Source organism: Lutra lutra, chromosome 5, assembly GCF_902655055.1.
Source record: "Lutra lutra chromosome 5, mLutLut1.2, whole genome shotgun sequence".
NCBI lineage: Eukaryota > Metazoa > Chordata > Mammalia > Carnivora > Mustelidae > Lutra > Lutra lutra.
The window spans coordinates 66309299-66329754 of NC_062282.1; the positions used below are offsets into that span (position 1 = coordinate 66309299).

General features: G+C 55.2%; 1 protein-coding gene across 2 annotated transcripts; it reads left to right on the forward strand.

Moving 5' to 3' along the window:
• Window positions 1-3378: 3378 nt before the first annotated feature.
• Window positions 3379-18882, forward strand: RGS14 (regulator of G protein signaling 14). 2 transcript variants are annotated; one of them, XM_047730894.1, is made up of 16 exons: window positions 3379-3433; window positions 3595-3819; window positions 10734-10755; window positions 10930-11108; window positions 11462-11554; window positions 11638-11781; window positions 12186-12329; window positions 12441-12552; window positions 12867-12979; window positions 13427-13633; window positions 15348-15424; window positions 15665-15791; window positions 15874-15955; window positions 16062-16108; window positions 16188-16302; window positions 16575-18882. In XM_047730894.1, the coding sequence occupies exons 2-16, from the start codon at window positions 3775-3777 to the stop codon at window positions 16775-16777; spliced, it is 1710 nt and encodes a 569-aa protein (XP_047586850.1). In that variant the 5' UTR covers window positions 3379-3433; window positions 3595-3774; the 3' UTR covers window positions 16778-18882. The 2 variants fall into 2 exon arrangements, with proteins under 2 accessions (XP_047586850.1, XP_047586851.1); XM_047730895.1 differs by having other exon boundaries at window positions 3380-3433; window positions 13430-13633.
• The last annotated feature ends 1574 nt before the right edge of the window (window positions 18883-20456 follow it).

The window sequence follows — 20456 nt, forward strand, 5'->3', positions numbered from 1 at the left end:
ATGCTGTTTCAATACAATGATTTAAATATTGATTTATTTTATTTATTTATTTATTTACTTACTTATTTTTAAGATTTTATTTATTTACCTGACAGACAGAGATCACAAGTAGGCAGAGAGGCAGGGAGAGAGAAATGAGGAAGCAGGCTCCCCGTTGAGCAGAGAGCCTGATGCGGGGCTCAATCCCAGGACTCTGGGATCATGACCCAAGCCGAAGGCAGAGGTTTTAAACCACTGAGCCACTCAGGCTCCCCTATTTTTTTTTTTAAATTGTATTTATTTATTAGAAAGCGAGAAGGCACAAAACGGGAGGGGGGTGGGGTTGGGGGAGAGGGAGAAGTGGACTCCCCGCCTAGAGCGATTCCCAGGGGAAGTCAGCAAGCAGGCTCCCCGCTGAGCAGAGAGCCGGATGTGGGGTTCGATCCCAGGACCCTGAGATCATGACCTGAGCCAAAGGGAGAGGCTTTAACCCACTGAACCACCCAGGCGCCCCAGCCCATCAGTATTTCTAAATCGACAGACTTAACATCAGAAATCCAAATTTCCGGCTTTTCAGGAAAATCTGGAAATCCAACCACACTACGCCCATGTGGCCTTACAAAGCCCTTCCTCTGGGGAGCTAGCCTTCCCACTGGCCACTAATTTATAACACCTGCCCAGCCCCTCCAGCTATTTGAATTAATAACCCCTGCTACAGCTGACAGGGTCGGGGGTGGAATCATTGGTTGGTTGCTCCTTTATTTTATTTCAAGAATCTGCCCTTTTGAATGAGTGAATTTATTCAAGATTAGTGCTGAGACATCTTTCTGGATCACATACTTTTGATTAGCTTATTAAAGTAATATGCTCATCTATGTAGTACAGACATATAATACAGCAAAAGTCCCCTGCCATTCCCTTCCAGAAATGTATATCTATACCTTCCACTAGACCTCTAAGACAGCTGGGATTTTTGCCCATTATGCCCGGCATCTAAAACCACACTTGGCACAAAGGAAGTGATTAATAAGTAATTAGTAAAAATATGAATATTTGGTCTAGAACCTGGAATTGGGCCATGAAGAATGAGTAGGAGTTTACCAGCCGTAGGAAGGGCATTCTCAGCAGAGGGAACAGGAGATGCAAAAGCCCAGAGGGATGCCAGAGAGCATAGGGATGAAAGCAGGTTGGAGTGGCTGAGGAGAGGTGGGTGAGAGTATAGCTGAGGCCAGAACTTGAAGGGCCTTCTATTTCCAGCTAAGGAATGTGGCCTTTTTCCAGAAAGCAATGGGATGGTTTTAAGCATGGGAGTGGCCAACATGGGTTTCTCTGGCTATGGTGAGGAGAAGAAACTAGAGGGGAGCTACCTTCCCCAGGTGGGAAGATGGAATAGAAGGTCATTACGACCAGATGAGAGATAGCAAGGCCTGATCCAGGGAAGTCTACAGAAGGAAGGGGGATTGGATCTTCCACACAAAGACTAGAAATCAGTAACTGATCCCCTGTGGGAGCCAGGGAGAGAAAGAGAAGTTGAAAACAGAGTTCTGAGAGCTGCAGGGAAGAAATCTTGATAAGAACTAAGAGATGGGAAGTCCTAGGGTTGGCTGGGGTCCCTGGGGTAAAGATGCGGTCAAAGCTGAAATTGGCATCTGTAGTGGAGAAGTGAGGAGAGGAGAGGATGACCTTGGCAGGGGCCAGAGCCTGTAATGGGGCCTTTTTGGGAAGAAAGATGAACTGTTGGCACCTGGCCTAGTAGCAGCCCAGGTGCAGCTCCCAGCACCCAAGCACACATATTCACAACTTAGCAGTATCTAACTTGATCTGTGACCTTGGGCAACTCACTGCTCTCTGAGTCTCAGCTTCCCAATCCGTAAAATGGAAATAATGAGCGCCACTCACAAAAAGGGTATAAGGATCAAATGAAGTCATATGGGGAAAAGACCCTGTAAATGGTAAAGCCCTCCATGAAACCGAGGCCCAGAATCAGGGCACAGCAGATAGATGGGCAGTTCCCACTGACATCACACACCCCATAAACCACCCCCAAGCACATTGCCATTGTCATGCACCTTATTAAGACAATGCTCCAGGCCCAGAAGCAGCCCCCAATACACATACCAAGTCTGACTGAATCCCTCTATCTGGGGAGCCTGGAGCAAGGTATCTGGGAAGGGATAAATCAGGCCAGGTGAAGAGGGGAACACTAGCTGCTATCACAAACAGACTTGAATGTGTATAACAGCTCAAAGATTATTCCTCACTCACGTAACAGTGCAAAACTAGTGTTCCTGGTTGATGGGTGGGTTTCCTTTGTGCCCTAATACAAAGATCCTGTCTCCTTCCTCCTATGGCCCCACAATCCCTTAATCTCCTTCACCCAGCCAGCTAAAGATGAACAAGACCATGTGGTGGGTACATATTACATAAAGATCTTGGTCCAGAAATAGCACCCATTATTTCATTCATATTTACTTGGTGGGACTAGTCACAAGGCCACACCTGACTGCAAGTGAGCCTGGGAAATTAAAGTTTAACCATGTACCCAGAGGAAGAGGACATGAACTTGTAGTGAAAAGTCAGCCAGTTATACCACCGAAAGGTTCAAGTCACAGCCCTAGAAGGGGACAGTAGGATAGAGGGTAGAAAACCGAAGAGGGGCCCAGACCAGAGTGGTGGGTGACTTGAGGGTGCTAAGCCCATACACAAGGTAAAATGCAAGCTCTTTTGGTGGGTGCATGTCTGTGTAAGACAGAGGCCAACTTAAGGACTCTCGCTAAGGGCCCAGAGTTCAGCTGGCCTTGGGCCGGGGCTGGGAGGGCAGGGTGTCACTCTTCAGCTGATGGTGCTACACCAAGGTGGGATTTTTGTTTGAGTGAGAATGAACACATAGGCGTCACACATGGAAGCCACTGATGCACGTGTCACCGGGAGGGCTGAGGACTTGCATGTCTATGGGCAGTTGTGCCTGCCACATGCCCCTGTCCAGGGCACTAGATATACATATACAGGGGTTTCTTTTTATTTTTTATAAAGGGGTTTTTAATGAAGGGCGAGCCTCTGTGTTTATGACACACATGCCTGAATGGTCTGTGTGTACATGACCGTGCACACAAGGTGTCCATCAGTCTGTACACTTGGGCACATACCTGGGTGGTGCCTGGGGGTAGAGGTAGTCACTCCGCATGAGCACAAGTGCCTGGGGGGACACTGGGTGTGCCCATGCACAGCACACACACAGCAGGTGGGAGCTAAGTATATGTTGAGTAAAGTACATGTGTGCATACTCAGTGCGCATGTTCACATGGTGACGTGAGCCCCCACCAGGGTGCAAAAAGGTGACTAAGTGTGTGAGCACACACTTCTGTGTGCCCGGACATGAACTTGGAGCTCCCTGGACTGGGCCAGACCAGGCCGAGCTCCTTCCTAGGCACACAGAGGTCTCTGTGATGTGCTGGTGACAGTGTGGGGCACTGCCAAGGGTGCACTGGTGGCATGTGTGTGTGCCTGTGAACGTGCGTGTGTGCGTGCGTGCGTGTGTGTGTGTGTGTGTGTGTGTGTAGGAAGAGGCATTCGCTCTCTTAGACCTTGCTTCTTTCTGTGGTTCGGTTTCTATAGAGACACTTCCTGTGGCAGAGAAAAGAGGTAGTGAGCTGGTGTTTCAGGATGTGAGGGCCCGCAGGAGCGGAGCCGGGCTCTCTCTGTTGCCTGCCTGCCACCGTGCAAGCTCTGGCCGGGGCTGCCCACAGTCCCCATGGTGGGCTCTCCTCACAGCAGGGACCCGTGAAGAGCGGCGGCATGCCAGGGAAGCCCAAGCACCTGGGTGTCCCCAACGGGCGCATGGTGAGTGTGGGCTCCAGGCCAGGCCCATGGGGAAGGGGTGGGCACACCCAGGGTGGAGCCCAGGAGGCACACCAGGCAGGACTGGGCAAGAGCCTGCATCCTGCTCACGGGCGGGAGAAGTTGGATAAAAACAGGAGCAGGTAATGGGACCTGGGACTCTCATCCTAGGACCTTCTAGAGGGCCCTGCTGGGGATCTGGGGCAACCTTGGAGAGGAGAGCAGAGTACAGTGGGTATAGGCTTCTGGTCCCCACTGCTCCCTCTCCGGACACTTTGGCCCCATCGGGGGCAGGGAGACCTGGCATGCCCTTTGACCCCTGCCTACCCCCATAAGGGCCCAGACCCCCACATCTGACTTAGCCTCATGTCCTGTCCCCTCACCCCATGTCCTGATGTCCAAGGTTAGGTAAGGGGAACCCTCGGTGGGTCACTGCCCTTCAGCTGGACCTGCTCCAGAGGCTTCCTGCCAGAACAAGTAGTCTTCGGGCAGCCTGGGATGGCTCAGCCAGGCCGGGCCAGCTTGGTGCAGCTTGTCTTTTCTATCCTGGGCTACCAGGAAGGGTGGGAGTAGCTGGGTGCTCGGATGCCCTGGCTACTGCTGCTGCCCCACCCCCTAAACCCTCTCCCTGGCTGCTTCACCTGTAAATCATAGCTGTGCTCGGACAGTCCAGCTTCTTTATGCATTCAGCTGATGGGGCAGACTGTGCTGGGCCTTTCTTCTCTCCCTGGGATACCAGCCCACTTGGCAGAGCCCCAGCCCCTCCTCGCAACCCCAGGAAGGCCAGCCAGTGTCTTAACCTCCAACCTAGCCCCAGCTTAGGACTATGGAACAAAACCAATGGATCTAGAAAGAACCGGGTTCCAGTCTTGGCTCCATTGTCCCTTACCAGGGGTCCTCTTTGACCCTCAGTTTCTTTACCTGTAAAACGAGGAAATTGGAGCAGTTCTCAAAGGCTTGTTGAGATGATAAAGTAGAATGATGAATATGAGGCCCTTGACCCACTGCGGGGGCTCCATAAATGTCAGCCCGATGCTTTCTTTCATGCTCAGCCCCTCTTCAAGGATCCCCTCCTTCATTCAGAAACTGAGGTTGTACTCACACTCCTACCTCCTAATTACCGAGACCCTACTCCACCTCTCCTTCTTCCATTATCTATTGCCCAGCCCCAGGCTAGTTGGGTGGGAAAGAAGCAAACCCCACCAAGCTGGCCCAGTGCCCCACCTCACTGTCTTTACTACAACCTAACTTTGAAAGTTCAAGAACCTAAGGTCCTTGCACTCCAGCCCCAGAAGCACCATACTCAGGTGTGCTGGCCAAGGAGGATCATGTCCACTCTCACGCCCACCCCAGAGGGCAGCTGGGTTGGTGCTTCTGAGCAGTGCCCAGAACTGGGAGGCGACTGAGGGTACCTGGAGACAGACCCAGCCTCTGCCCCTCCCATGTCAGCCCATGGTTTCTCTACCCCAAAGTCCTTTAGAGAAGGGAGGGTGCCCAAGTTCTGCTCCCAGCCTTGGCAAGCTCACAGATTCCCTGATTCCCAGAAGCAAACTTCACACACAGGTTATCTTAGCTCTTCCTGGGTCTGTTCTGAACTCTCCATGTCACCTCTTGAAACCCTGAGGGTCATCGGTCAGCTCAGCTGCTTGTGGGTCATCGGTCAGCTTTCTAAAACCATGCTCAGCTGACATGGGGAGGGGCAGACAGGCAGGGGTGCACACAGGGGCAGCACACAGAGGCACCCCTGGAGCCGGTGGCGGGCTCCTTCTATGGGTTACCCCCAGAGGGAGGCTCAGAGGAGCAGACATGCTGAAGGCGGCCAGCAAGTAGAAGGGCCTGTATCTGAGCTTGGCCTCTCTGACTCAACGCCATTGCTCCCCCACCTCCCAGAACTGCCTGGCTCCGTCCTCCCCCACCTCCCCCTGCCACCACCCCCACCCACGGCTGCCATCATTCCCTGCTGAGGCAGCTTCATTTGTCAGCCTCGTCTTTCTTCCACTCAGCTTGTCAGGCAGTTGCAATGAAACCTGTCACTTAGAGAGGCTCCCAGCCCCCTCCCAGGGACATCTCCACCCAAACCCTGCTGCCACTTCATTTGTTCATGTGGTCATTCAGTCAACAGCTCCTCTGTGGGTCTGCTCTGTCCTGGCCCTGTCCCAGGCACTGGAGACCCAAACCCATTGCCCTGGCCCCTCTCCTCAAGCAGCTCCCAGTCTGGCAAGGCACAAAAGGCATGGAGACAAATATCAGAATACTATTCAGATTTGGGTAAGAGCCACGAGCCCGGGGTAGAGAAAGCTTGAGGGGGACCTGGGAAGGGAGACCTGACTTGTTGGAACATTTTGTGCATTGTGGGATGAAGTTCTTGAAAGGCTACACCATATGGAAGAGAGGATGGCATGGGGAAGGGTCTGGATGTGGGGAGACACAGGGTGTGTGTGGAGGGACGTGGCCTGAGGGGAAGCTGGGCCTCAAGCCTGGAGAGAGGTGGTTATCATATCCTGCCACTCTCAGGCAGGAGAGACCCACCTGGAGAGACCCACAAGGCAGAGCCTCCTGGAGCTCTGCCTGCTTTCTTGGCATCCAGCTCGGGGCTAGGGGTCAGCTCCTCAGGGTCGGCTCAGGCTGAAGGGGTTTTCTGTGCATATATATACCCAGAGAGGATCTGGGGACCTCAGTTTCCCCAAACTAGGGTGAAATGAGATGATGGTACAGAGTGTCCAGCACAGAAGATGCTAAGTCAATTGGCCCTCCCTTTGAGGCCTGACCTCTCCAGAGGGCAGAGTTCAAGAGGACCCCCTGGGCCCTTTAGCCCTCATTGACTTTGCTCACCTGTGTCTGAAGAGCTGAGGCCCTGGGCCTCCCAGCTCCCCTTGTACATCTCCTGTCGGCCCAGGGAGGCAGCTTAGTGGAGGGAAAGACCTCAGGCTCCAGCTGAGCACACCTGGCTTTTAACTTCAGCTCAGCCACTTCCCTACTGTGTGACTTCTTTGGGTCTAAGTTTTCTCATCTGTAAAATGGGGCTAATAACACCTGCCACACAGGATAAAGATCTGAGGAGAGAGCAAGAACAAGGGTGTATACTGTCAGAGAGAGCCTGTCACTCACCCGGAGCTCAGCAGTGCTGGGCCACCCCACTCTCGCCTTGGTATCCTTGGACACCAGTGACCCTTCCAGGGCCTAAGAAGAAAGTATGGCACACTGAGGCCTGACCATGGTCAGGGGAGTCACCTTCCACCACACCCTTCCTCATCCTTTCTTCCCCTTTTCTCCCATTCACTCACCACTTCTCCTCAAGCAAGCCCGGGTGGTGCAAGGCCGGACCTGCTCAGCACAACTTCCCCAGGCCTGGGAGACTGGGCAGGCGGGAGCCCTGGGCAGAGGCATCAGCATGAGGTCAGCTGTGACGGCATGAGGTCATCGGAGCCCCTGACGGCTGCGTGCTTGCCGCATGCCCACTCACTCTTCCTCACAGTCCCAAGAAATTGGGAATGCTGAGCCCTGTTCTACCCAGGGGGGAAACTGAGGCCCAGGAGAGGAAGTTACTTGCCCTCGAATGGTGGAACTGAAATTGGACTCAATCCTCACTCCCTCCCACCTCCGGATCTCTGTCCATACCCCACCTCAGCCCCAACTCTATGGATCAGCAACCAGGGGGGCCAGAGGGACAGGCAGAGGTGAACTGCAGGCCACAGAGATGGGGCGTTCAGAGGATCCCTGGTAAAGAGGGTGCCAGGACCTCATGGGAGGGCAGGGACCCTGATGGCTGCACATTAACACCAGAGCCAGGAGGGTGCTTCATGGTAGGGAGTGCAGGTTGGGTCCCTGTACAAACCAGAGTTACCCTCAGGGAGCTACAAAACTAGAAGGACAGAGAGGCCTAGACACGGGTGGGCACAAGTGTGGTGGGCAGGAGGGTTCAGGGCAACTGGTCTTTGGAGGGGACTGATGTCAATGAGTGGCGATTGGAGAGCAATAAGTTCAGTGAGGGGAGTGGGAGCAGATACCCTGCAAGAAAAAGCAGCAAAAGCAGGAAACAGGAATGTGACGGGGTGTGGGGAACCTAGAAAAGTTTGATAAAATGTAGGGTGGAGTAAGGGGGAGGGAAATGGGGGAGGCTGATGGGATTCATTAGTCAGGCCCAGGCTGAGCTTCAGCTGTGACCCAGCAACAGCTCCACCCCCCAGGGCAGGGAGCTCGGCCGCCCCCACGACCTGGGAGCCAGCCTAAAGACACGGACAGTCAAGTCAACATAATGTCAAGAATGAAAGAAAACAGGAGTGTGGGCTGGCTTGGGCTGCAAGCTCCTGTGCCCTGCCCGTGGCTCCAGGCCTGCCCCAGCAGCCATGGGGACTCTGAGCTAAGGAGAGGCTGAGGGCAGGGATACAGGGCAGGCGGGAGAGAGGCCAGTGTGGGGTGGGGAGCAGAGGACCAGGTGGCCACCACGGAGGGGGAGGCAGGATGGTTCCCAGAGCCTGGGGCAGAGGATGGTGTCAGCAGCCCTAAGGTTAGCAAAGATGCAGAGCAGGCAAGATAGGCAGGTGTGGCAGGAGCAGAGCTGCCAGGAACAGAAGGAGCAGGCTGGAAGGGACCCTGAGCTTCAATTCTCATGCACCCCAGGAGTTGGGACTTTCTCTGGCAGCCAGCCACTGGAGCTGACTCGGAAGAAGGAAAGAAGCCATCAGATGGGGGGATGCAGAGCCAGGGGGGCAAGGGTGCCAGTGGTGGGAGTGGGGCACCTGCTGGTAGGCTCCACGCCCAGCCACATTCTGTGAGAACTTTCTTTCCTCTTCAGCAAACTCTTACCTCCACACTCCCAGTGGGAGATGAGGCTCAAGGAAGAGCCAGAGGGTATGAAATGGAAAAGGGCAGAGCTGGGATTTGTCTCTGGGTCTGGCAGACCCCAACACCTGTGTTCTTTCCTCTACAACAGAGCTAGCAAACTCGAAAGTGGAGCAGGGTCAGACACCGATACTAATGCAGCAACAGCAATGAGAGTGACCTTCACGCCGGATCATGCCGGATCATGTTCTGGGTTCCTTATTTATATATTTAACTTATTTAGTCACAGCAGCCCTTTGAAGTCAGGGGAAGCATTTGCCCTATTTCTATAGAGAAAGAAATTGAGGCACAGAGAGGTGTAGTGCCTTGTCCAAGATGACACAGCACAAATGGGGACTCAGGCAGTCTGGGACAGCACCTGTTTCCATAAGTAACATAAATGCATAAAACTGGCCCCAGAGACCTCTAAAGAGAACGTGAGCCCCTTCCAGGGAAGCTAGTTGCTGCTCAGGGCCAGCCAAGGTTGTCATGCTGGGAAGAAGCTCCGGCTAGCTGAGGCATCACAGGAGTTTACGTGAAACTCCTGGTTTTTAAATGTGGGAAACACCTTTAAACTTACAATGAAAAAAAAAAACAAAAAACAAAGTCTTGGGCCTCCTGGGTGGCTCAATCAGGTAAGTCCACTTAAAAAAAAATGAGGCCCAAGATATTAATAATGTCCTACATATTTCCAGGCCAGCTCTGGCCCACAGATGTGGGACCTGAGGTTCCTAGGGGAGCGCGGGGAGCAAGGAGGGAGATTCTAGCTAGGAGGGCTGGGAGACATGTTTGCAGACCTGTTTCCAGCGGGGATGTAACAAAGGGACAGATGGGAGGAACCACCATGACAGGCTTAGTGAGAATATAGGATCCGAGAGAGGGGAAGGAATTGGGAATGACTGAACCCAGGTAGGGGGATGAAAGACAGGAAGGATGTAGGGAAACTGTTCCATGTCCTGCTTTGGTGGTGGCAGCGGTGGCTCCCTTTGGGACTGGCTGAGTTGGAAGGGCTTGTGGGACATCTGGGCAGAGATGGTAGCAGGAAGTTGGCTATGTGGATTTGGAATTGGAGAGATGTGGGAGGGGGAAAGGGCCCAGGACAGAGTCAGGGAGGGGTAGAGGCCACCTTGCGTGGGTAGGAGATGAAGAGGAAGCTGGAGGAGCTGCTAGGAAGGTAGGAAGACCAAGGGAAACCACTGCAATAGTCATTTTGAAAAGAGGGTTTTTTTCTATTTCACTAATGGTTGGGATTCCCAGAGAAGTCGGAGCTGTGTGTGGGGGAGGGGGAGGATGGAGTTGATGTCTACAGCAGTGCTATTCACAGTGGTCTATGGACCAGCGCATCAGCAATTGCCTGAGAGCCTGTTAGAGATGGAGAGTCTCTGGACCCATCTGGACCTATTGAGTCTGAATCTCTGGAACCGGGCTCCTACCACTCATTTCAATGAACACGAGAGTCTGAGAATGACTGTTCTCAACTATAAAATAGCATCCTGGCACCAGCCTAAGGTTGGGGGGGCGGGGCAGGTTCTCTCAGTCTCTCCCTCTCCAAGAGGACACAGTTGCAACAAAGAGATCACTGGCTATAGAGACACCAGCAAACACTGATAAAAACAGCACTTACCACATGCTGGCCACTGTTTCAGCTGCTGGAAATGTCTTAAACTGATCTGATCCTTACAATAGTCCGAGGAAGTAAGTTACTGTTATTATAATTATCCCCTATTTGCAGAGGAAGACAAACAAATAACGAGTCACACAGCTAGTAAATGGCAGAGACAAGATCCAGAGTCTCTGCTGATAGCACCATGCTGCACACCTGGGCTTAGCCAGCAGGTGCTTCGGGAGGAGGGAACCAGGGGCAAATGGAAAGTAAGCTGGCATACTTCCCAGCCCACAGTGGTCGGCACATGATGGAAGGGGAGCCAGGAAGAACCTGAGCAAAGTGCAGAGTAAGCAGTGACCAGGCTGGGAATGCCCAGCGTGGTCCTCCAAGGAGAGGAGAACACAGCTCCAGTCCTGGGGCCTGAACCCAAAACTGTCCCTTGAGTCCACCCTGAGCTGTGCTCTGACTGCCTACCTTGGGTCTCTTGTAGGTTCTGGCTGTCTCAGATGGAGGTAAGTGACAGAGGGTATAGAGGAGGCTTGCCTGGGGTGGGGGAGGGTATGTGGAAACAGGGTGGGGACACCCCGTCACCTGCTATCTTTCCAGGGAAAATATCTGCAGATGGGGTTGGGTCAGGGGCTGGGAAAGGCCACAGGGTTCACCACCACTTGTCCATCCACCTACAGAGCTGAGCAGCACGGCGGGGCCTCAGGGCCAGGGCGAGGGCCGAGGAAGCTCCCTCAGTATCCACAGCCTCCCTAGTGGCCCCAGCAGCCCCTTCCCCACCGAGGAGCAGCCTGTGGCCAGCTGGGGCCTGTCCTTCGAGCGGCTGCTGCAGGACCCGCTGGGGCTGGCTTATTTCACTGTAAGCCTTGGGGTGGGATTGGGAGGGCAGATGGCAGTGGTCACTATAGTGTGTGGGGGGAGGGGGTTGGGCAGTGGGCATGGGAGAGGACATGGATGGAGCTTCAGAGTGGGATTCCTCTGTCAGCTGCCTCCTTGAGCCTTTCTTTGGCATCTTCTTCCTGTTCTCTCTGCAGGGAACTTTCCTTGTCTGCCTCTCATTTTCTCTCTGTGCTTTCCAGCCTGGCCTCATCTGTCTGCCTGGCCCTATCTGCCTGACTTGGCCTCTTGGCCCTACCTCTATCCCAGGCTCTTTGACTGCACCCCCTGGCCGGGTCTCTGTGTCCCTAACTTCCTTCTCCTTCTCTGTGCTAGGAGTTCCTGAAAAAGGAGTTCAGCGCTGAGAATGTAACTTTCTGGAAGGCCTGCGAGCGCTTCCAGCAGATCCCAGCCAGCGACACCCAGCAGGTGGGGGAAAGGGGGGCTGGAACAGAGTGGTGGGACCAGAGCCTGGGCCATGTCCCTGAACTTCTCTGTCCCTCCTGCAACAGCTTGCTCAGGAAGCCCGCCATATCTACCAGGAATTCCTGTCCAGCCAGGCGCTGAGCCCAGTGAACATAGATCGGCAGGCCTGGCTAGGCGAGGAGGTGCTGGCAGAACCCCGACCAGATATGTTCCGCGCACAGCAGCTCCAGGTGAGCTGTTCATGGTCTCTTGGGATTAGGGGGTGTGGCCTTGGAAGAAAGTGCAAGAGGCGGAGCCAGATCCAGGGGCCGGGGCCGATTGTAGCGGGTGGGATGTGGGTGGAGTGGGGTACGGAAAAGGGCAAATTATGATGCCAGCGCCAAAGTAAAATACAGTGTCAGGTCGTGGGTCAGAGGGAGGTACCAGAGGCTGCAGCGAACAGGGGCTAGAGGCGGAGCCTGGCTGAGGTCGAGGCGGAGCCAAGGGGGCGGGGCTGGACCAAGGAGTTGGGTGGGAGGGGCTAGGGTCTTGCCCGCCAGGTTGGGGATCCAGCCAGCCCTGAGGGCAGGGTCAGGTAAGCTGGTGGCGAGCCGAGCGCCCTCTCCGGCTCACCGCCTCGGCGCGGGTCCCGCAGATCTTCAACCTGATGAAGTTTGACAGCTACGCGCGCTTCGTCAAGTCCCCGCTATACCGCGAGTGTCTCCTGGCGGAGGCCGAGGGACGCCCCCTGCGGGAACCTGGCTCCTCCAGCCCGGGCAGCCCTGACTCCACGAGGAAGGTGCGGACGGGAGGCTGTGGGCAGCAGGGGGCCGGGTGCCGATTTGTAGGGGTCTAGTCTGCACGCGGTCTGGAACCCAGCCCGGTGCCAGTGCCTTTCCTGTACCCGCAGAAGCCGAAGCTGAAGCCCGGGAAGTCGCTGCCGCTGGGCGTGGAGGAGTTGGGGCACCTGCCGGCTACTGAGGGCTCTGGGGGCCGCCCACTCCGCAAGTCTTTCCGCAGGGGTGAGGGTTGGAGGCCCCAGAGAAAAGTCGGGGTGGGAGTTTGGGCAAGCTTTGAGAATCCCCACTTCCTCCTACTTGTCTCAGTCTGTAAATCTGTGAAAACCGAAATAGAAGTCTCAATGACCACCATGTTTCCCCGCTGATTTGGTTTCTAGATTAGAGCAGAAGTTTGGGAAGCCCCCTCAGTAGCAACACTTCCATGGTCCCAAGACGCGTTAGACCCCTGCAGGAGGGCTCCAGCGGGGTCCCCCTGGTTGTGGAGAAGTGGGTGTAGGGAGCAGGGGCTGTTTTGCTCACTGCTCCCTCTCCTCTAGAACTGGCAGGCGGAGCCCCAAACTCGGCCTTACGCAGAGAGTCCCAGGGCTCCCTCAACTCCTCTGCCAGTCTGGACCTTGGCTTCCTTGCCTTTGTCAACAGCAAATCTGAGGTGAGCGGACTTCTGGGGGAGAGGAGGCCTGGGCTAAAACTGCTACTCATGCACCTTTGGGGGGCCGCCATCACTCACAGTCACAGTCCTCGTCCCCAATTCCGTCTCCTGCTGCTAACCCCTCATACTCCTTACTTTCTTCCTGTCCTCACCGCCTTGGGCCCCTGCGTGCCATGGGTGTACATTCTCCTCGTGTGTGTGCACGTGTGGGTGCCCAGGTGTCCCCAGCAGGTGTATGTGGGTCAGTGGGAGGACCTGTCTCTAGGCACCACTACATCTGGGTGAGCATATCTATGTTGTTGTAGGCGGAGTGCCTTTGCCTGCTTAGAAGTATGCCCTTAGGCCTGTGCATGCGTGTGTGTGCCCCAGTGACCTTACCTGTCTGTGTACCTCCCTGCATGTCCCTGAATGTGTATACATGACCTTCCCTCTGCTCCTGCCTGGAAGCAGAGTCACCGGAAGAGCCTTGGGAGCACAGAAGGTGAGAGTGAGAGCCGGCCAGGGAAGTACTGCTGCGTGTACCTGCCTGATGGCACAGCATCCTTGGCCCTGGCACGACCTGGCCTCACCATCCGTGCCATGTTGGCGGGCATCTGTGAGAAACGAGGCCTCTCTCTACCTGACATCAAGGTCTACCTGGTCAGCAATGAGCAGGTGTGAATCTGGTCTGGTCCCCAGCTCTCACTCTCCTCCTGATCCTGACCCCAACCCCATTCCTATCTCTGTTCAGCTAGGACCTCAACCCCAGTTCCGTTCCTATCCTCACCCCCTTCCTAATACCAGTCCCCAAAACAACCCTGCCCCTCCCCCTATGCCCAACTCCAAAGCAGCCTAGCACCAACTCCTCAAACTCGGGCCTCCACCCCACCCCATGAGAGTCCCATCCTTACTCCCCTCCCAGCTTCCAGCTTCATCATCTACACTGCGGGGAGAAGCATGGCCAGAACTGGGTTTCCCCCCATGACTCCCAGAGTTCCTACTGGCCATCCTTGAAATGGCCATTAGGGGCACCCGAACGCACTGAGCCCATGAAAAACTTTTCTTGAGCTGCAAATGAGCGTTAAGTTTTAAAGAGGAGTCTAAGGAAAAACTCACTTTGGATTAAACCATCCCATAAAAGGGATCTAAAGAAAGAATGCTGCCTTCCAGAGAGACCCTGCAGGATTTCCTTCACCCAGGCAGTACCTAAGGCCCTACCAGGTGGGTAGGCAGAGGGACCCGGGCCTGAGCTCTGTCCTCCAGGCCCACAGGATGGAGGTGAGCCTGGCAGGATGTGATCAGGAAAGAGAAGCTGAAGCTTCAGAGAATTCCTGGGGAAAGGTAGGCTTTTCTGGGTGCTGCCAGGAAGGCTTCATGGAAGAGGCAGCTGTTGATGAGGGGAGAATGAGGACGGGGAGGAGTTTGCCTGGTGGAGCTGTCAGGAGAGGATATTCTAGGCAGATAGAGCAGCTTAAGTGAAGTCCTGGATGTGGGTAAGAAGTGCAGGGCAAGTTCCAGGGCCTGGAGAGTGGGACTGGGAGGGCAGCCGTGGGAGGAGCTCTGCCCACTCAGGCCACCCGAGCAGCCTCTGAAGCCCAGATGGGCATTCACGACTGCTAAATATAACTCCCCACCCACACTCCACCTGTCCCTGCAGCATAGCAGGGATCTATCCCTGGAAGAGGCTCCCTCTGTGCCCTGGGCTAGTGGAGACAGTGGGGACTAGAGGGGCAGTAGTCGCAACACCTACTGTTTATGTACCTACTATGTGCCCGGCACTGTGCAGACACTACGTTCTTCTGGCCTCACCGCAGTCTTGGGGGAAGAGGGCTTGTTGCAGTGAGGAGACAGGAAGTGTCTTTGGTAGGTGGGGATGGAGAGAAGTAGACAAATGTCAAAAAGGGGACAAGGCCTGGGTAGCTGATCAAAGGTGGGTGGTGAAGAAGGAAATGCATCCAGCTGGTCTGGCTGGGTTTCACATGCCTGAGAGACAAGGGGGCAGCTGTCCAGGAGGCAGGGCCTGACCTGGCCTGGCTTGGGAAGAGGCGGCCCCATGATCCAGGACCTAGGCCTGCTCCTTACCCAAGCAGCCTCATTGCCATTCTGTGCTTACCCCACTTCCATGCTTCCTGTAACTCCACTTCGTTTCCGAAGCTGTCCAACCTTCTTGTCCCCTTCTCCCTGGCCTTGGCCGTATTAGGATCCCAATCTGGCCAGGTGGTTTACTCCATCTACATCTCTACACCTCACCAGCCCATTGGCCCTTGCCTCTGACCCTCAGGGGACCCCAGTGGGCGCCATGGGAGGAAGTGAGGTGGTTCCCTCGGACTCTGGGGATGGTTGGGGCTGGGGAGAGAGGGACTCTGAGACCTCCCTCCGGCATCTGCAGAAGGCCCTGGTCCTGGACCAGGACTGCGCGGTGCTGGCGGACCAGGAAGTGCGTCTGGAGAACAGGATCACCTTCGAGTGAGTGCCCCTCCTCCCAGGCTTGGGGCCTGGGTCCCAACCCTTGTTTGGGTCCCAGTTCAGGTTCTCCCACTCCCGTCCTAACGCCTCAGGCTAACTGTGTCACCGGAACTAAGGGCCCACCCCCAACTAATCCCAACCCCCAGTTCAGGCTCCGCCCCCTCTTAGACCTGTCCCTGGTGGGTTGGGGGGCTCTCGGGCCTGCTCTCCGCCCTGCCGCAGCTCGAGGGTCCCGTGCAGGGTCGAGTTGGTGGCTCTGGAGCGGGTGGTGCGGATCTCCGCCAAGCCCACCAAGCGGCTGCAGGAGGCGCTGCAGCCCATTCTGGCGAAGCACGGCCTGAGCCCGCAACAGGTGGCGGTGTGCCTGGTGAGCCGGGGGACAGCGGGGCGGGTCAGGGGCGGCCGGGAGCGGGCTGCCTGGCTTGCGGGCTGCTGACCTGTCCCCACAGCCAGGCGAGAAGCAGCCGCTGGATCTTGGGAAGCTCGTGAGCTCGGTGGCGGCCCAGAGACTGGTTTTGGACACTCACCCAGGTAGAGAAGCAAGGCTCTGGGGCTTGGTCCCTGGAGATGGCTTGGGCCCAGAAGGAAAGGGGGCCGGGTGGGAGGCAAACACTAACAGTGGTGCTCTCTGTCATAGGTGTGAAGATTTCCGGAGCTGGAGATGCAGCCCAGCGCTGCAGCCAGGTGAGAGAGGGAAAGGGCTCCCCCCTCTACCCACCGTGCCTCCCCTCCCAGTTGTGGCTCTGACTCCACATTCTTACAGGGTGGCCAGCCTAGAGCCCAGAACAAGGCCACCCATCCCCCTCCACTGTCCCTCAACTCGCTGGCTGAGGCGCCCAATAGTATCCCTGGGAAGCGGCAGACCTGTGACATTGAAGGTACTTTGGGGATGGTGGGAGCTAGGGACTAGAAGCACTGGGGACCATCGAAGGTGGGTGGTATCCGAGAGGCTTAAACTGAGGCAGGGCCCTGCATGTCTTTGGGGCTGGAAGAGTGTCCACTGGGGCTAGGGGAACAGAGTGGCTGAAGGATGGGTGGGGGTTGGGGAGGCTGTGGTCATAGGAAGGGCAGCGGGATGGTGGTGGGCTAGCATAGGCAGGTCTGCACCAATGGGCCTCTTGACTCTATGCGCCGCCGCCCTCCGCCCCAGGCTTGGTGGAGCTGCTGAATCGAGTGCAGAGCAGTGGGGCCCATGACCAGAGGGGCCTTCTGCGCAAAGAGGACCTGGTGCTTCCAGAATTTCTGCAGCTGCCAACCCAAGGGCCCCATTCCCAGGAGGCCCCACCACAGACTGTATCAGAGGTCCAGCCCAAGGGGGACCCCTCGGACTCCACAGCCCACGCGGCCCTCTGACACCCGCCCAGCAGTCCAGGCCAGCTGCACGGCACCTGGCGGGCCAAGCATGCTATGGGCCCGCTCTGCATGCTCTGTCTGTGCCATGAGTGTCCTTGGCCCCTTCCTGCCACGGGCAGGCCCGCAGGAAGAGCTGGAAGGCAGTGGAGAGCGGGCTCAGAGGAGCCACACCCCACAGCTGCCACCACTCGGTCCCTCATCGCTTCACTCCCTCAACCCTTGCTGCCAGGCCACTGAGGGGAGGTGGGGCTAGCCTCCCCAGTACAGGCAGGCCCAGCACAGAGGGGCAGCGTTGGAGTGCGAGCCTCCCCACCCGGGGCAGAGCCTCAGCAGGGAGCAGGACGAGGGGCTGGCCCCTCGGCAGGGAGCTGGTATGAGTAAGTCCTGGGGGCTGCAGGTGGGCAGCTCCTCACTACTCACACAGGTGCTGCTGGACATACGGATTTTGAAGTTGGCCTGGGGCAGCTGGGTTTGTCCTGGATGTATGATATTGTTATTATAATAGTAATTATTATTCTCCCATGAAGTGTGTTCCTTGTGTGCCTGTCTACCCTGGGTACCCCCCCCCCCCACCGAAACTGCACTGCCTCTGTCACCAAGGTTAGTGCCAGGAAGTCCTTGGGGACCTCAGGATGTGCCCCCTGACTTCCTGTTGTCAGAACTTCTCTTCCTGACTGCACAGAGTATTGAGGTGTGAATATGAGAGATAAGACAGAGACAGGAGGGACGGAGGAAGGGGAAGGAGGAGAAGACCCTTCGGGGGAGCCATGCCTGTGCCCCCTGTCACCATGCTGTTCCTCAGTCTCTGGATCTGAGCAGAGTACAACATCTGGATGTCGTCCTCTGCTTCTAGTGGGGCTCGAGTGTCTGCAGACATGGCTGTGGGCTCCTTTGGACACAACTTAATACTTAATCCGCACAACTTAATAATGTGGAAATACTGGTTGTTGCACTGGGGGCAGGTTTTGCTTCTTGTCTGCTTTGGCTGGGGGGTCATCCCTGTCTCTAGGCAGCCCACACATTGAGGGGGAGCAGGGAGGACCTCCCAGAAGGAGGGCCCAGTGTATGGGCAGAGAAGCCAGACTCGGGCCTGGTGCTGCTGAGCTAGAGGAAACCAGGGGACATGAGGACCTCAAGGGGACACTTGAGGAGTGAGGGGCCCTCCTGACCCTGAGGTGGTCAAGCTCTCTTCCCCACTCCAGTTCTTTGTGCTTGCTGTCCCCTCTGCCAGGAATTGGCGCCCCCCATCATAGCACCTCTTCCTTGAAATTCCTGAGACAGATCAGTTGGGTTTGCTGGCCCATCATGCCTTTCTCCAGAAGTTGAACCCAAGCTTTTCTTGGGGGCCTTCAGCCTTTTGCTCCCTCTACCCATTTTGCTTGGCTGGGTTGACCAGAACCCTTAGCTGCTGGGGGTGGGGGTGGGCTCATGACGCAGGCCTGGCCAATCAGAGTTTGGTGCAGGGACAATTCTCTGACCTCAGTCGTGGTCATCTACCATCTCCCAGGGCTTTGAGCAGATTATGCAGGGAGAGAACCTGCATGTCAGTGAAGCCAACACAGGACAGCAGGACTGAGAGATAGAAGGAGATTCCTGACCAAAGCTACCTGAACACCTAAATTCACCCAGGCTTGAAGTCACCCACCCCTAGATATCCTCCTTTAGGAAAGGCAACACATTCTTTTTGCGTGCATGTGCCTGTGGCTCTGAGTAGGTTTTCTAGGACCAGCAACTGCAAAAGTCCTACTTCATCGTTCAGCCTGAACACCTCAGCGGAGCCTTCCCCAGTCACAGATGCTGTGGTCTAAATGCTTGTGTCCACCAGCACCCCCCAAATCCACATGTCGAAATCCTAGTCCCAAGGTGATGGTATTAGGAGGTGGAGACTTTGGGATGTGCTTGGTCATGAGGGTGGAGCCCTCGTGAGTGAGGTTAGTGCCCCTATAAAATAGAATCTCCACCCTTTCTACCCTGTGAGGACAGAGCAAAAATTTGGCTGTCTACAACCTGGAAGAGGGCTGTCACAGACACCAGATGTGCTGACACCCTGATCTTGGACTTCCAGCATCTAGAACTGTGAGAAATAAATTTTTGTTGTTTATACATCTCCTGGTCTCTGGTATTTTTGTTATAGCAGCCCAAATGGACGGATACCAGATATGACATTCTCCGTAACTTTGTTCTCTACCATGCTGTCCGGTTTCCTTCCTTCACAGTGCTCATCCCACTCTGTAGTGACCTTGTTTACTTTACACTTATTTGCTGACAACACGATAAACATGCCCTGATGGCAGTGACCTTGTCCATCGTAGTCAGTGCTGTATCCCTTTGGCCTAGTGGGAAATGATTCTGCAGCCTCAGATAGACCCAGTGAAGGACACAGGGACAGCAGGGCAGTGGGGGTCCTGGGCAGGGGACTGCATAGCACCAGGATCATAGTCTGTGGTCAGAAGAGGATGGAGAGACAAACCCCTGTCCCTTCCCCAATCAGCTACAGAACCTCCTTATACTTCCTGCACCCTGGGGGTTCTCCCTTGGGGGCAGAGACACTTTCCATGTGTGAAGATAAAGAGGTGGGGACACCAGGTGAAAGATGGGACCTTCCCAAAGTTGGCAGATCCTGAGGCAAGCGCACCCTTCATCCACCAGTAGTAGCAGTGATGCCTACTACTCTAAAGGACCAAGAGATGCGACTGCCCCGTAACAGAGGAGGTCATGGGTCAGGTAAAAGGGCCTCTAGAGATGGGAGCTCCTGCAGGGGGAGGAAAATTCACATCAGCTCAGGCCCCCAAGTTAGGCATGTCCCATCCTTTATCTCATCTTTGTCCTCATGACAAAATAGCCTGATGGGGATGAAACCAAGGCTACAGGAGGGGAAGTGACAAGTCCAGGATCCTGCAAGGAATGTGTTGCTGGACACAATCAGACAACACATAGGCTGTCTGACTCAGGAACACACAACAGGGAGCAGGGAGGAAACCCTGATGGGAAGCCAGCACCCTCTCGGGTGAAGATACATTGATATGGCTGCTCTGGGGAGCAACTTGGGAGTTTCTGCTGAAAATTAAAAACACACAGCATGTGATCCCAGAAGTACCACCAGAGAATCACTCACTCTGAGGCACAGGGAGCCCCATCCCTGCTGGGCTGTGTCTGACCCAAAAACTGGCAAACAGACAAATGTGGGTGGGGTGGGGGCTGGGGGAGTGGGATAACAAAAAGGTGGTGGTATGTCTATGCCCTGCAATACCACACAGCAGATAAAGAATTAGGTAGAACATGTTCTGCTGTGGAAAGTTCTTCAAGATGTGTTATTGTTCGGTAAAAGAAAGTAGAGCAACGTGCATGACATGATACCTTTATATAAACCACAAACACAGAGACACACTTATAAGGATACAGAAAGAACAGAGAATGTTCTAGAAGGATACATGTCAAACAGACAAGAAAATAGAGAGGGGACCAGGACCGGGGATAGTACTCAAAGGACACTTTCACTTTAGCTTTAATGCTTTTTAAATGATGCAATTAAAATAATTATAAGAACAAAGAACTTCTCAAGGCCACTTCTTTGTCGCTCTGGCCCACCATCCCTTTCTCGAGAAGGATAATAAACTCTTTCAGCCCACCACCCACCTTGGCCCGCTTTGGCTGGCTGCTGTGTCCCTTGTCCTCAATT